The sequence below is a fragment of the Danio rerio genome, chromosome 17 (genome assembly GCF_049306965.1).
Source record: "Danio rerio strain Tuebingen ecotype United States chromosome 17, GRCz12tu, whole genome shotgun sequence".
Classification (NCBI taxonomy): domain Eukaryota; kingdom Metazoa; phylum Chordata; class Actinopteri; order Cypriniformes; family Danionidae; genus Danio; species Danio rerio.
Genome location: NC_133192.1, coordinates 4,849,512 through 4,865,000, shown reverse-complemented (window position 1 = coordinate 4,865,000; position 15,489 = coordinate 4,849,512). Strand labels below are relative to the sequence as shown.

Here is a 15,489-nt window from a genome sequence, read left to right as displayed (position 1 = left end):
TGTGGGTCCTAATGCCCCAGTATAGTGACGGGGACGCTATACTGCTCAGTGAGCGCCATCTTTCGGATGAGACGTTAAACCGAGGTCCCGACTCTCTGTGGTCGTTAAAAATCCCAGGATGTCCTTGGAAAAGAGTAGGGGTTTAACCCCGGCATCCAGGCCAAATCTGCCCACTGGCCTTTGTCCATCATGGCCTCCTAACCATCCCCATATTCCAATTGGCTTCATCGCTGTCTCCTCTCCACCAATCAGCTGGTGTGTGGTGTGTGGTCTGGCGCAAAATGGCTGCCGTTGCGTCATCCAGGTGGATCCAGCACACTGGTGGTGGATGAGGAGATTCCCCCCATTGTGTGTAAAGCGCTTTGAGTACCCAGAAAAGCGCTATATAAATGTAAGGAATTATATATATATATATATATATATATATATATATATATATATATATATATATATATATATATATTGCATTATTATGAGATCATTTGTCATTGTGCTTATTATATAATTATACTTTAACTTAGATTATATGTCTATTAATATGTAAAGCATTATATAGTATCAGAAAATTCTTTATTCTTATATCAGATTAATATTATTTTTTTATTTATTATAATTTTTTTAATGGGAAATACTTCAGTTTTTATTAATAAATCTATTTAAAAACAAAGATTATTACATTAATACGAGTTTAGTTGTTAATGCCCTTTTTAAATTATGAAAAATGCATTACAAACGGACTAATTTCCATTACTTTATTTTAATCTGTTTATTGTATTTCTCCCAATAATATCCTTTCATTCATTCTGGAAGACTTTCAGATTAATGGCGTGATACAATCACTTGATGTTAATTAGATAAAAAATCGGCACATGAGCAAGAATGTGTTACAGTTTTATTGCAATACTGTAGTGCACGTGAATTAATGAGTATTGGACTCTTCTCGTGTGTTTAATAACAAAGTTTCTCTACAGAAAATGTATTAATCAGGGGTCGCCACAGCGGAATGAACCGCCAACTTATCCAGCACATGTTTTAAGCAGCGGATGTCCTTCCAGCTGCAACCCATCACTGGGAAACATCCATACAAACTCATTCACACACATACACAGACAATTATTGCACACAAAATTGCAAATCTGTACCGCATGTCTTTGGACTTGAGGGATAAAGCGGAGCACCTGGAGGAAACTCACGCCAACACAGGGAGAACATGCAAACTCCACACAGAAATGCTAACTGACCCAGCCGAGGCTCAAAGTTACCAGCGACCTTCTTGCTGTTGGTGAATGTGCTACCCCCTGTGCCACCGTGTCGCCATACATATTTCTTATAACATTTTAATTATGATTAATGTTATTACATGCACTTATTTATTATAATACATAAATTACATATTTTTAAAATTGCATCTTATTAATTGTTGACGTTCAAACTATTTTACAATTTTTATATTTTGCTGTAATTTTTCATTTTCTTTTTCAAAATCAAACTTAAAAAGGTCACATTTTACAATAAGGTTTCATTAGTTATTGTTAGTTCATGTATTTACTAACATGAACTAATAATGAACAACACTTGAACAGCATTTATTAATCATAGTTCAACATTTACTAATGCATTATTAACATTCAAATTTCATGCTTGTTATCATTAGTGAACATGAACTAATAATGAATGACTTTATTTTGATTAGCTAAAGTTACCGGTCACGCTTAATTTTGATGGTCCGTTTGTTGAAGTTAAGTTACATTGCAACTAAAGCCTGGTTCACACTACAGGATTGTAAACATCAGCAGATCGCTGTGCCGTTCACACTACATGACTTGACTTTGTGTCTTTTAATCTCTGTGGTGTTCACACTATGCAACACTCTGTGAATGATCCACAAGAGGGGGGTCACACACTTCATGATCTGACAACAACTCATTCCCCATCAGCTCATTCAAGCTACCAAACCACAGCCAATGAAATTTTGAGGGAGGAGTCGTCAGAAAAAGCTGAACACTATTGGCTGCTTGTGTGCTCATTACATCACTGACAGTGTTTCAAGCTTTGGAGAAAGCATTTAAAACATTGTCAATTCAGCTGATTTATCAGCGGATTAATCACTCATCTGCAGGTTCCAGTGGATAGATACACAGAGAGTTTTTAATTTTTGTAATTTTATAACTCTTTGAAATAAAACTAACATATTTATAACACCCTGCCGTTTTCTAACTATCAGTGTATTTCTTTCTGACATTGTTATTTTTTTTATTACAAAACAGTAAAGAACTGAGCATTTCTGCCTTAAATTACCATATTGGTCAAAATGACTGCATGCATGTCTAATACTTTTCACTGTGACTTTAAATATGTGTGCATTTTTTTGCCTAGCAATTTCCTGCTAACATAAACAAAACTTTCTGATGGCAAAAACATCAATTTACTTCAGATATCTTTCAAAACAGCATATTCTGTGCCGAATAGATCCTGTTTGAAAGTAAAAAAATAAAAGCCAAGACCTTTGCGTGTTCTAGTATCTTAACTACATATTTATAGGCTGTATTAACAAAAAAAGATGATATTTTTAGGGTAAGGGTGTCATTAAATATGATGCCAGACATTCAAAGCTTAATTTTAATATCTCAATAATAGCTTTGAGTGTAAATATGTTGTGACAGTATGGTGTTTTATATGAGAACGGTCAGAATGAGCAGTATAATTCTAATAGTTACAGAATTCTAGTTCCACTGTTAATATATCCTACTCTCATGTCTGTGTTAAGGCAGAATGAAGCGAGTGCACCGATGCCCATTCTGACCAATCACAGATGTTTCTGCTGAGCTCCTGAACACACAGGCACGCGGCTCATGCTGATATGCTCTCTCATTGGCTGCAGCTTGTCACTACATCTGACCACACGTGGGGTTGAGTCGGCCGACTGCTCCGGAATATTTAGCATGTTAAATGTTGGATTTCCGTCTGCGAGGTGTCGGCGACGCGTCAGCGAGCCTCGTTGATGCGTTGTTCAGTAGTTCACACATAAAGAGCTGCGAGCGCCGTGCACGCGCAGATTTCTTCCCGATCACAGCCCGATCTGTCGGCGAGCTCGTTAACTTCCAAATCGGGCTCAAATCATGCTTAAAATCCTCTAGTGTGAACTAGGCATAATTCTCATTAGATTATCAGTAGACTGTTAGGTTGGGTTAGGGTTAGTGTAAGCTGACATGTACTTGAAAAGTTTCTTATAGTCAGTAGGGTATATGCCGAGCTAGTGTTTTTCCCATTCTGATAAACTTCCGGTGACCTGTTATTGTGAACTTTTTTTCCATTTTATACAGTTAATTTTACAGCATCGATGTTGTAATGTCATTAAAATACATTTAGTTAAATAAACTCTGGCATTCATTTAGTTGCTCGAGCATAAAATGAGACAAAAAGCCGTTTACTCGCAGGCGCCCGTCAGAATTGGCGGGCTAGCGGTGAAGCTCCATTGAAAATACTGGGCTAAAATAAATGCTCATATTATAAAGACATGGCGGGGGGAAATGTAATTTAATGCAGGGCTTCTTGTACAATCTGAGACCCACTTTATATCAGATATCACTCAGCCAGTGGAGATCGCAGATTTTTAAAGAAAACAGACCTTAAACGTGCTGGTTTTTGCATTGGCACAGTTCGCCGGAAGCGCTTAACCCAGGTTACTGGCAAATTAAAAGTCCCAGTAGCATGCTTCGGCATATACCCTGTTAAATGTCTGTTGAAGGAGCAGTATCAACTGATATTAAGCAGACACTCTACTAATACTCAATAGGACCATCAAAGTAAAGTGTTACCAAGTTACTTGACATGAACAAATACTGTGTGATAAATGTATTGCTCATTGTTTGTTCAGGTTAGTAAATGTATTTACTAACATTAGCTAATCAGTAGTGTAAAGTCACTAATTACAAATTCTCAAATTACTGTAATTGAGTAGTTTCTCTCAGGAATTGTACTAAGTAGTTTTAACAATCCATACTTTTACTTTCTCTTGAGTACATTTCAGTGCAGTTTCTGTACTTTTACTCCACTACATTCCTTCAACCTGCAGTCGCAACTTTATTTTTTCCTATCTATCTGGATTAGAAAAATCAGTAATTCCTGTCCAATCAAATCCTACATAGAAGGTAAATCGCATCATGATGAACTACTTCTAGACATGGGCGATTTATAATTGCAGCAAACTGTTTGGAAGCATTAAATGTGTCCAAGAAGACGTGCAAAATCTTTACACGTATTGACCAAGAGACTGCACAGAGATGCATGTCACAGATGAGAAGATGACGGTGTTTAATGTATGATGACCGAAATGGCCTTACACGCCCAGCAGACACAAGACGTCAGATTGACATCATACCCCATTGTCAGGCCAACGACGTCAAAGTCCAACCTAAAAGCAACCAAATGTCTATGTCTAATGATGTTACAGCTTGACAATGTGTGGATGTTATCAATATGACGTCTATCAGACGTTGGATTTTGGTTGCCATAGCTGTTGAATAAATTTCAGTATTTGATGTCAATTTGACGTTTGTTTAGGATGTTGGCTAAACATTTAATTTTGGTTACTTTCTAACACAACCTAAATCAACCAAATATCAACGTCATTTGATGTTGTTATTGGGCATCAAAATAACGTTGTCCTTGGAAGCTACCTAGACATTAAATTTTGACCTGACATCACAACCTAAATCTAACCTAATATTAACGTCTTATGACGTTGTGTGCCTGCTGAGCAATACCTAAATGCACTACAGAATGTTACGTTTACACCATAGACTGTAAAATATATGGACGTAGTATCCGTGACGTCACCTATAGGTTTCTAAAGAGCGCAAAAGAAGCCATAAGTAGGCGCGGCCAACCGTCGCCATTTTGTTCGCGCGTCATCACACCCACGGCGGGATACCAAACAAGGGCAAAGAGGCGGAGAGTGAGCGGAGCTACAGACACCTGCTAGCATTTAGCTTAGACCTGGTTCAGACACACTTTGCTTTGGGAGAAATGCTTAAAACTTTATCACCTGTGACTCGTTTGTATTCTGACGACTTGTGCTTGGTTGTATACTATATCAATAAAGTGTTTTGAGCCACTAAACATTGTTCTTATGACGTTTTTCAACAGGAGGAAAACGCGAATTACTTCCAAACACTTCAGATATAGTCTGTGTTAGTTAATGTAAGACTATTGATGAAATCCAGCATAACACTGTATGACAACGCTTCAGATGACTGTTCTAGAGCCTACAGCTAATCAATTTGTCAGATTCTGAAGTGCATTACAGCTCTAAATATAAATTTAAACGATAAATGATCTTAAATAAAACAAATACATGTATAGAGATGGTATATAAGTATACAACTTTACTCACATGGGAAACGGAGGCCACGTGAATGGTTTGTGAGCTCAATTAAGTGCTCTCAGCATTCCATGCCATCCAATAATTGTAGGAAACAAGTCCAAAAGGCAGTTGACTGTGTAAAGCCACATAAAACATCACAGAAATACGATAAATATGCCGAGTTCAGTGGCTAATCTGCCGGATTCAGCTGAGGTGACGTGTTGGCGACCAACGAGACCTAGCTGTCACTCAAGTGGCCACGCCCTTAATTATGCAAACTTAATATAACTTAATATAAAGGAAACGGATGAGTTATAAAAAAATTCACCCCCCTCACAGTTGTCATGAAGGGTAATATTAGCTGTATTAACCAAAATATTTTTTGTACCAGGCTGTAAACACCTTTTTTTCTGCTGTAAAGTTGGCCTTTCTAACAGTGGGATCAATTGAAATTTGCTCTGTTTTGGAGCCAGGAGCGGCCAGGACTAGCGGAATTTCGGATGAATTGCAGTTTTAGTTACTTCCATATTGGCTTCCTGAGAGAGAGCGGGAGGTTGCCGCTTGGTTTACACACATCCACAAATTACATGTAAATGCATCAATCTTTCCCAGTGTTATACTCACTACTCTTGAGAACCTTTAAAAGGTCTTTTTTTAAGTACTCTTTTCACCATTATAGCTAAAACAACCTTATTATAAGCTGTTACATTCAAAAATGTATGCACAGAATGCTTGTCATCTTACGTTTATCTTTGACTTGTTGACTGTGTTGTCAGGTGTGTTGAGTTGGACTGCTGGGATGGAAAAGGTGAAGATCAGGAGCCCATAATCACCCACGGCAAGGCCATGTGTACAGACGTCCTATTCAAGGTACAGTAAACGTTTCATCAAAAGCCTTGTTCACTCATCTATTTTTATGTGCATTCTAGGATATCTCTTCCAAAATGCTGAATAGACAAAGTTTTTCTTGCAGGTGCTTTATGCTATATTTTAATTTTGTGCATAAAGTAAATTCGCAACTTTGGATGGAAACATAGCAGACATAACTGATATTATCAGTTTGTCCGGGGCATGAGGTGATCAAGTAAATGTGTTTGTGTTTATGCTGTTTTAGTGAATGTTTAGACTGAAAGAGACATTTACAGTATGTTTTATGCAGGATGTGATTCAGGGAATTAAAGAAACCGCCTTCCTGACATCAGAGTATCCTGTGATCCTGTCCTTTGAAAACCACTGCACGTATGTTTATCCTTAGATTCATTATTACTGATAATATATATTTTTAATTTATATATTATAACAAGTTATAGGTGCAGTATGTAAGTTTGACACCCAGTGATTGAACTAGGTATTGCATTCCTGGATCAAAACACATTTTCACTCGGCTTCTCCTCTAACGAGTCCATGCAAGCACAGGTTGTCAGATTGACACAAGTGTGCCTGACTATTAAGCCTAAATGCTGATTTAAGGCTGATTTAAACCGTTTTCAAACTAAAAGCAATGGCAAGTAATAAAAGGAATGTTTTCCACATTAAAAAGAGTTTTTGTCCTAACCATACTTGAAATATATACAACTCAAGCTCATTCTGGAAACGTAGCCCCGTGGCAGTTTCTGTAGACCGCGATTTACGTGGCCGGAGGTACGTATGGCCGCGTCTAGTTTTTTTTTTTTTGAGCGAACGCTACGGGACGGTGTGACGCCTTTCTGCTCCTCCTCTTCGCGCTCCCCGGCTGACGGCTCGCCTCCGTGTGGAGGGCTTTCCCGCTGCAACCAGTTTGTCCGCTTAGCTCGTGCGTTATGCGGCGGAGAGGAGCCGGCCACGGAGACGATGGGGATCGAGTCCGGGGAAGACCGGTTCCAGGAATCAGGTAAGATGAAAAACAGAATCCAAAAAATAAGGGCGAGAACGCGGCGAGATCTGAAAACGCGGTCAAAATCAAAGACAAGGGCTTTTGCTTTTTTTTTCTGGACGGCTTTTGCAAACCGTTGCTTGGGTTTAGGGAAGGAGGAGGAAGAGGAGGGCGGCCGGGTCAGCTGATTGGCAGGCCGCCCGGTCGATCGTTCAGTTGTTCAGCCAGTCAGTGGGACGGACGGTTGCTCCACAGCGGCATCCGGCGGCTTTTCACGAGAGAACAGCGAGGGCGCGAATGGCACACACTCCCGAGAGCCGTTCGAGACGCGAAAAAGCGCGCACAGCGGCCTCTTGCGGATCCGTGAAAACTAAAACTGCTCGAATACGTACCTCCCGGGACGTATTTCGTGGTCTGCAGAAACCTCCGTGGGGCTACGCTTCCACAATGAGCCCGGGTTGAATATATATTTTTAAAAAGGCTTCTACTTCTTAAGAATAACTGACAATGTTCAGCTCAGGTATACCTCATGTGCTTTGTTCAGTGTTAAATGTTAATAATGTGAGTTTGAATGCCATTTTACATGACATTTATTGCCATTATATCATTTATTGATAGTTCAGCTCAGATCTTGAAGATAAAATAAACTGTTTGAAACTGAACTTTAGAACTGTAACACATCATTGATTTAGCATTTGCGTTTAATAATGTCAAAGAGGTTTAATACACAGTAATTAGGTTATAAACCTTAACATTTCATTGGAGCGCAGTGAGTGCACTATTCTGTGCTTCTGAATAGATGTATTAACATTTCTGTTGTGTTTCGTCTTGTGCAAACAGCCCAGTTGCTTATCACTGCAAATCTCGTCACGTAGTGTGTTGTTAGAACACGGTGTACAATGTAACCTGCTCACCTAATGTAAACATACTTAATATTGATATTATTTGCTAATTAATAACCACCTCATGAGAAACCTTAAATCGGCATCTCATTTTGGAGTCTGCTACTGTCCACCGGAGGTCGCGTTTTGGTTGCAGTCACACACTTTTTGAGCCTTTCTTACAAAATGAATGAAATACGCCATTTTCCACCAAGGCAACCCGGGATGCTGAAATATTATTGGCTAATTGGGTGAGTTAAACGGACCAAAACAAAGACAGACGATCCGGCACGTAACACACGTTTTCAAAGCAGAATGTCTGACTTTAGAATTGTTTTTCAGATAAACAAGATGTTTACTGAGCATGTTTCTTAAACATCTGCAAACATATTATATTATTTTATGCTTTAGAGGAGTCAGGAACCTACATACAGCACCTTTAATCATATTTTAACAAATTGATTTTGTTATACAAAATACAATTTGCTATGTTTAGTTTTTAATTTGACTAATGTAAGTTGAGATAATACGGAACCCCGGAAGGGACGTAGTGGGGGAGAAAAAAAATGGGTGGGTGAAAAAAAAATAATGGGTGAAAGAAAAAAAATGGGTGGGAGGAAAATATATATTTCTAAATATATATTTCTAATATATATATATTTTTTGCGTTCCCTCGCAAAGATGTTTTGCGTTATCTCGCAAAGATGTTTTGCATTCCCTCGCAAAGATGTTTTGCGTTCTCTCGCAAAACTGTTTCTCCACAAACACTTCCTGTTCACTGCACTCACGTAAACCCTCCCGTTTTTGCCGAAATTCTCCCGTATTTTGCCATTCTACCCCACTTTCTTTACATTACTGTGCGTATGCTACCTATGAACCAGTGAATGCATGTATAAGCGCTGACTGACAGACGCGCTTCGTACAATAAACTGATCCTAGATCAGCGTCTGTTCACGCCATTTACAGAGGAGCGGGTGTATGTTTAAACAGACAAATACACTGAATAAAATGAAACATCTCCGTCCTGCATGTTTTATTTTAAACAGCTTATTTTCTCTTAAATGAGCACAAACTGTTTCTAAAGTAATGGACTGCTTTCATTATAGATCTGTGTATTCTTACAGTGACACCTCTGTTATCAAACTAAACAAAACATGAGATTCATTTGCTGCGCACTTGTTTGATAACAGAAGTGTCCCTTTAAATGGCGCGGACAGACGCTGATCTGGGATCAGTTTATTGTATGGAGCGCGTCTGTCAGTCAGCGCTTAAACATGCATTCACTGGTTCAGAGGTTGCAAAGTGAAAGTTGACGATCAGCGCACAGTAATGTAAAGAAAGTGGGGTAGAATAGTGAAATATGGGAGAATTTCAGCAAAAACGGGAGGGTTTACGTGAGTGAAGTGAACAGGAAGTGTTTGTGGAGAAACAGTTTTGCGAGAGAACGCAAAACATCTTTGCGAGGGAACGCAAAACTTTGCGAGAGAACGCAAAAACCTAGAAATATATATTTTCCTCCCACCCATTTTTTTCTTTCACCCATTTTTTTTTTTCACCCAGCCAATTTTTTTCTCCTCCACTATGTCCCTTCCGGGGTTCCGTGAGATAATGAGAAAAGTAAAAAAAATGAAAATAAATTTTTTTATTTTGCTGCATATATTATCTATTATATATTTAATATACATTATTATGTTGCATTTCTAACATTTACTAACAAATTAACTGATATCTTTATTTTTTTGGGAATAAATTTAAAGGTGCTGTATGTAAAATTTTGACTCTTCTAAAGCATAAAAATACCATAATATGTTTGCAGATATTTCGGAAACATCCTAAGTGGACATTCTTGTTTATCTTAAAAACAATGCTGAAGTCAGATATTCTGCTTTGAAAATGTGTTTCGTCTTTGTTTTGGTCATTTTAACCTGCACTGCCAGTTTAGCCAATTATATTTCAGCACTCCGGATTGCCTTGCTGGAAAATCACGTATTTCATTCATTCATTCAGTCATTCAGAAAGGCTCTGAAAGTATGTGTCCATGACCAAAATGCGACCTCTGGTGGACAGTAGCAGCTTCTGAAATGAGATGTGCATTCAGTTCCATAAGAGGTGGTTATTAATTAGTAAATAATATAAATATCACGAATGTAAACATTAGGTGAGCAGTTTACATTGTAACCCCGTTTCCTATCAACATACTACATGACGAGATTTGCAATGATGAGCAATTTGGCTGTTTGCACCAGGCAAAACACGACAGGAATGGAAACACAGCCATTCAGCAGCACAGAATATGCACTCACTCATAAAATGGTAACGTTTATAATCTAATTTATACATATTAAATCTCTTGAACATCATTAAATGTACATGCTGAATCATGTGTTGGCATTATTTCACAGTTCTGAAGTTCAATTTCAAACAGTTTAATTTAGTTTTCAGATCTGGGGTGAACTATCTGTTGCTGCTTTCAGTAGTATGGCAATAAATGTCATGTAAAATGACATTCAAACTCGCATTATTAGCATTTAACACTGAATAAACCGCATTAGGTGTACCTGAGGTGATCACGGTTTATCCTGTTATTCAGATGAAAGAAATAGAAGCTGTTTTCTAATATATAAATTTCGGGTGTTGGTTAGAACAAAAACTGCTTTTAGTATGGTAAATATTCCTTCTATCGCGTGCCATTGCCAAGCCAGACTCGCTCCTCAATCTGGTAACCTGCCCCTGCGTTTGTTTTGATCCAGGACTATAATACCTAATTCAACTACTGGGTGTCAAACTTTAATACTGCAGCTTTAATAGCTGTCAATTCCATAACGGTTTTATAAGCTAACATGATTGTACGATCATATTTAAATGAAAATAAAAAAACACAAAAGTAAAAAAAAAAAACCTAGTAAAATTGATCAACTTCTTTAAATGTGTATAGTCAGTGAATAGTTAGAGTGAAGTGCTGTAATTTGAGATAACAAGAAAAGTAACTTTGTTTCAACAATTTTTTTTTATTTTTATTTTTTGCTGTGTATATTAAATAATGGCAGCGCGCTGGCTCAGTGGTTAGCACTGTTGCTTCACAGCAAGAAAGTCGCTGGTTCGAGTCCCAGCTGGGCCAGTTGGCATTTCTGTGTGAAGTTTGCATGTTCTCTCCATGTTGGCATGGGTTTCCTCCGGGTGCTCCGGTTTCCCCCACAGTCCAAACACATACAGTATAGGTGAATTGAACTAATTAAACTAAAATGTCCATAGTAAATGTGTGTGTGTGTTTGAATGAGTGTGTATGGGCCCCAACACTAGGTTGCAACTGAAAGGGCATTATAAATAAACTTTAAATCAAACTGTTTATTCATTTCTTTTTTCACACAAACCAGAAAAATAAATAATTACTAAATAAATGCACTGTTTTTTTTCCTCAGGAAACATCAGCAGTATAAACTGGCTCGTTACTGCGAAGACATTTTTGGAGATTTGCTTTTGAAACAGCCGTTAGAGGATTTCCCGGTGTGTTTAATTACTTTGTTTCAATCAATCTTCTGTTGTGTACTTTTTAAATGGGCTTAAACCAATTGCTTGAAGTTTTAGTTTCTTTTGTTTGGCCTAAGATGGAGCCTGGATGTCCATTGCCGTCTCCAAATGACCTCAAAGGAAAAATCCTCATCAAGAACAGAAGACTAAAACCTGAAGTTGAAAAAAGTAGTGACATATATATATATACCTTACAAATAGTTTAAGGCAGAAAGGTTTGAAGCATATTTGATAAGTCAACCATGTTTTAACGTGCGCAGAACAGCTGGAGGACTTCAGGAAACACATGGAGGCCGGAGAGCCGAGCGTCTCCACAAACCTGTTTGAAGATGAGAACGAGGATGAGACAAACACCGGTGAGAGTCGACATGCACATTCACATTCAGTTAATTCACATCCGCATTCATATTCAGTTAATTTACATCCGTATTCACATTCAGTAAATTTACATATGCATTCACACTCAGTTAATTCACATCCGCATTCATATTCAGTTCATTTACATCTGTATTTACATTCAGTCAATTGACATTCAGTTAACTCTCATCCGGATTTACATTCAGTTAACTCGCATCTGAATTCACATTCTGTTAAATCACATCTGCTTTCTCATTTGCTTAATTCACATCTGCGTTCACATTCTAGTAATTCACATTCTATTAATTCACATCTGGATTCACAATATTAATTCACATCTGGATTAACATTGTTAATTTACATCTGCATTCATATTCAGTTAATTCACATCATTCAGATTCTATTTATTCACATCTGGATTCACATTGTGTTTATTCACATCTGGATTCCCATTGTGTTATTTCACACTGCATTCACATTCAGTTAATTCACATCTGCAATCACATTCAGCTGCGTTCAAATTCAGATAATGTACATCTGCATTCACATTTAGTTAATTCACTTCTGGATTCACATTGTGTTAATTCACATCTTGATTCACATTCAGTGTATTCACATCTGCATTCACATTCAGCTCCATTTACATTCAGGTAATTTGCATCTGCATTCACATTCATTTAATTCACATCCGGATTCATATTGTGTTAATTTACATCTGCATTCACATTCAATTAATTCACATTCACATTCAGTTTATTCACATCTGCATTCACATTCAGTTAATTCACATCCGGATTCATATTGTGTTAATTTACATCTGCATTCACATTTAATTAATTCACATTCACATTCAGTTTATTCACATCTGCATTCACATTCAGTTAATTCACATCCGGATTCATATTGTGTTAATTTACATCTGCATTCACATTCAATTAATTCACATTCACATTCAGTTTATTCACATCTGCATTCACATTCAGTTAATTCACATCCGGATTCATATTCAGTTAATTTACATCTGCATTCACATTCAATTAATTCACATTCACATTCAGTTTATTCACATCTGCATTCACATTCAGTTAATTCACATCCGGATTCATATTGTGTTAATTTACATCTGGATTCACATTCAATTAATTCACATTCACATTCAGTTTATTCACATCTGCATTCACATTCAGTTAATTCACATCCGGATTCATATTGTGTTAATTTACATCTGGTTTCACATTCAATTAATTCACATTCACATTCAGTTTATTCACATCTGCATTCACATTCATTCACATAGGCTATCTTCCAGCCTAAACCACGGCGAATGAAGTTCTGCACAAGACTTTTGGCCAGCGGAGAAATTAAAATGGTCGTGCCCAACTGAGTCTGGTTCTCTCAATGTTTTTTTTCTTCACTCCCATCAGGTGAAGTTTTTTTTCCCTCTCCGCTGTTGCCACTGCCTCGCATGGTTCAGGATTGGTAGAGCTACGCATCGATGAATTGGCTCTTCAGTGTTTGAACTCTCAGTAATGATTAAATCACACTGAACTGAGCTAAACTGAACTGAACTGAACTTAAACACTAAAACCTGAACCACACTGTTCCAGTTACTGAACCACACTGTTCCAGTTACTATGACCATTTATGTGAAGCTGCTTTGACACAATCTACATTGTAAAAGCGCTATACAAATAAAGCTGAATTGAATTGAATTGAACATTCAGTTTATTCACATCCGGATTCATATTCAGTTAATTTACATCTGCATTCACATTCAATTAATTCACATTCAGTTTATTCACATCTGCATTCACATTCAGTTAATTCACATCCGGATCCATATTGTGTTTATTCACATCTGCATTCACATTCAGTTAATTCACATCCGGATTCATATTCAGTTAATTTACATCTGCATTCACATTCAATTAATTCACATTCACATTCAGTTTATTCACATCTGCATTCACATTCAGTTAATTCACATCCGGATTCATATTGTGTTAATTTACATCTGGATTCACATTCAGTTAATTCACATTCGCATTCAGTTTATTCACATCTGCATTCACATTCAGTTAATTCACATCCGGATTCATATCGTGTTAATTTACATCTGGATTCACATTCAATTAATTCACATTCACATTCAGTTTATTCACATCTGCATTCACATTCAGTTAATTCACATCCGGATTCATATTGTGTTAATTTACATCTGGATTCACATTCAATTAATTCACATTCACATTCAGTTTATTCACATCTGCATTCACATTCAGTTAATTCACATCCGGATTCATATTCAGTTAATTTACATCTGGATTCACATTCAATTAATTCACATTCACATTCAGTTTATTCACATCTGCATTCACATTCAGTTAATTCACATCCGGATTCATATTCAGTTAATTTACATCTGGATTCACATTCAATTAATTCACATTCACATTCAGTTTATCCACATCTGCATTCACATTCAGTTTCAAGAGTTCCTGTGTCCCAGGAGAGAACCCTGAGCTCGGACATGCTTGAGCCCAAGGCTCCCGTCCAGTCAATAAGCATATAAGGGGATCCGAGATCAGGTAGGTCTCGAAAGCCCCCTCTTAGAAAAGGGAGTAAAAGGAGGAGATTGGGTGGAAAGGGGGATCCTTCCAAAATGAAGATAGAGCAGTAGGGAGAAAACAATCTATTTATAGTAAGCTTGGGTAAGCTTAGTTTATAGTTAGTTTATAGTAAGCTTAGTTTGTGAAACCTCACTTATTCACATCTGCATTCACATTCAGTTTATTTACATCTGCATTCACAATCAGTTTATTCACATCCGGATTCATATTGTGTTAATTTACATCAACATTCACACTGAGTTTAATTCCCTTTTAGGCTTGTCTGTTCTGCACTAGCATGGCATCATTTTATATTCAGTCTATAAATTTTGTTTGTTTGGTTTAAAGAAATGTTTTTAATCTTCAGCTGAGCTGTTGAATGAAGCTCATCCCGAGCGGATTCATGGATGTTTGATCACTGAGGAGGAGAATCGAGAGGAAGAGGTGCTGCTGAGACACAGAAAGGTTCGTAAATCACCTTTACGTTAGGGTTAATACAAGATTAATTCAGCACAGATGAACATGCTGGAGTCAGGAGTTTTTTTTTATATATAATAAATATTGTAGTTTGAAGTCATATTTTAATCATAAATATTTAGAAAATATTTTTTTATGATTTTGAGCTTTGTGTTTTTGTTGGGTGACAAGGTGGCTAGGTGGTTAGCACTGTCGCCTCACAGCATGAAGGTTGCTGGCCCGAGTGCCGGCTGGGTCAGTTGGCATTTCTGTTTGGAGTTTGCATGTTCTACCCGTGTTGGCGTGGGTTTCCTCTGGGTGCTCCGGTTTCCCCCACAGTTCAACTTTTATTGTATTCTATTTCAGTTTTATGTTTTAATCAATCAGTTTTATATGGTTAATATTATTTATTTATTTTCAAAGATTGCATGATTATTATTT

At 37.3% G+C, this 15,489-nt stretch overlaps 1 protein-coding gene across 6 annotated transcripts in view; it reads left to right on the top strand.

The window, feature by feature from the left end:
- Positions 1-15,489, top strand: part of plcb4a (phospholipase C, beta 4a) — a 128,898-nt gene that overhangs the window by 42,530 nt on the left and 70,879 nt on the right. For all 6 annotated transcript variants that reach the window (XR_012393154.1, XR_012393155.1, XR_012393156.1 and 3 more), the window contains 6 exons: positions 6,142-6,235; positions 6,525-6,604; positions 11,518-11,602; positions 11,704-11,794; positions 11,887-11,982; positions 14,960-15,057. Coding sequence is in view for 2 of the 6 variants with exons in the window: in XM_021467271.3 (XP_021322946.2) it covers positions 6,142-6,235; positions 6,525-6,604; positions 11,518-11,602; positions 11,704-11,794; positions 11,887-11,982; positions 14,960-15,057 (544 nt within the window). In the remaining 4 variants the exon portion in view is untranslated. The remainder of the gene's footprint in view (positions 1-6,141; positions 6,236-6,524; positions 6,605-11,517; positions 11,603-11,703; positions 11,795-11,886; positions 11,983-14,959; positions 15,058-15,489) is intronic.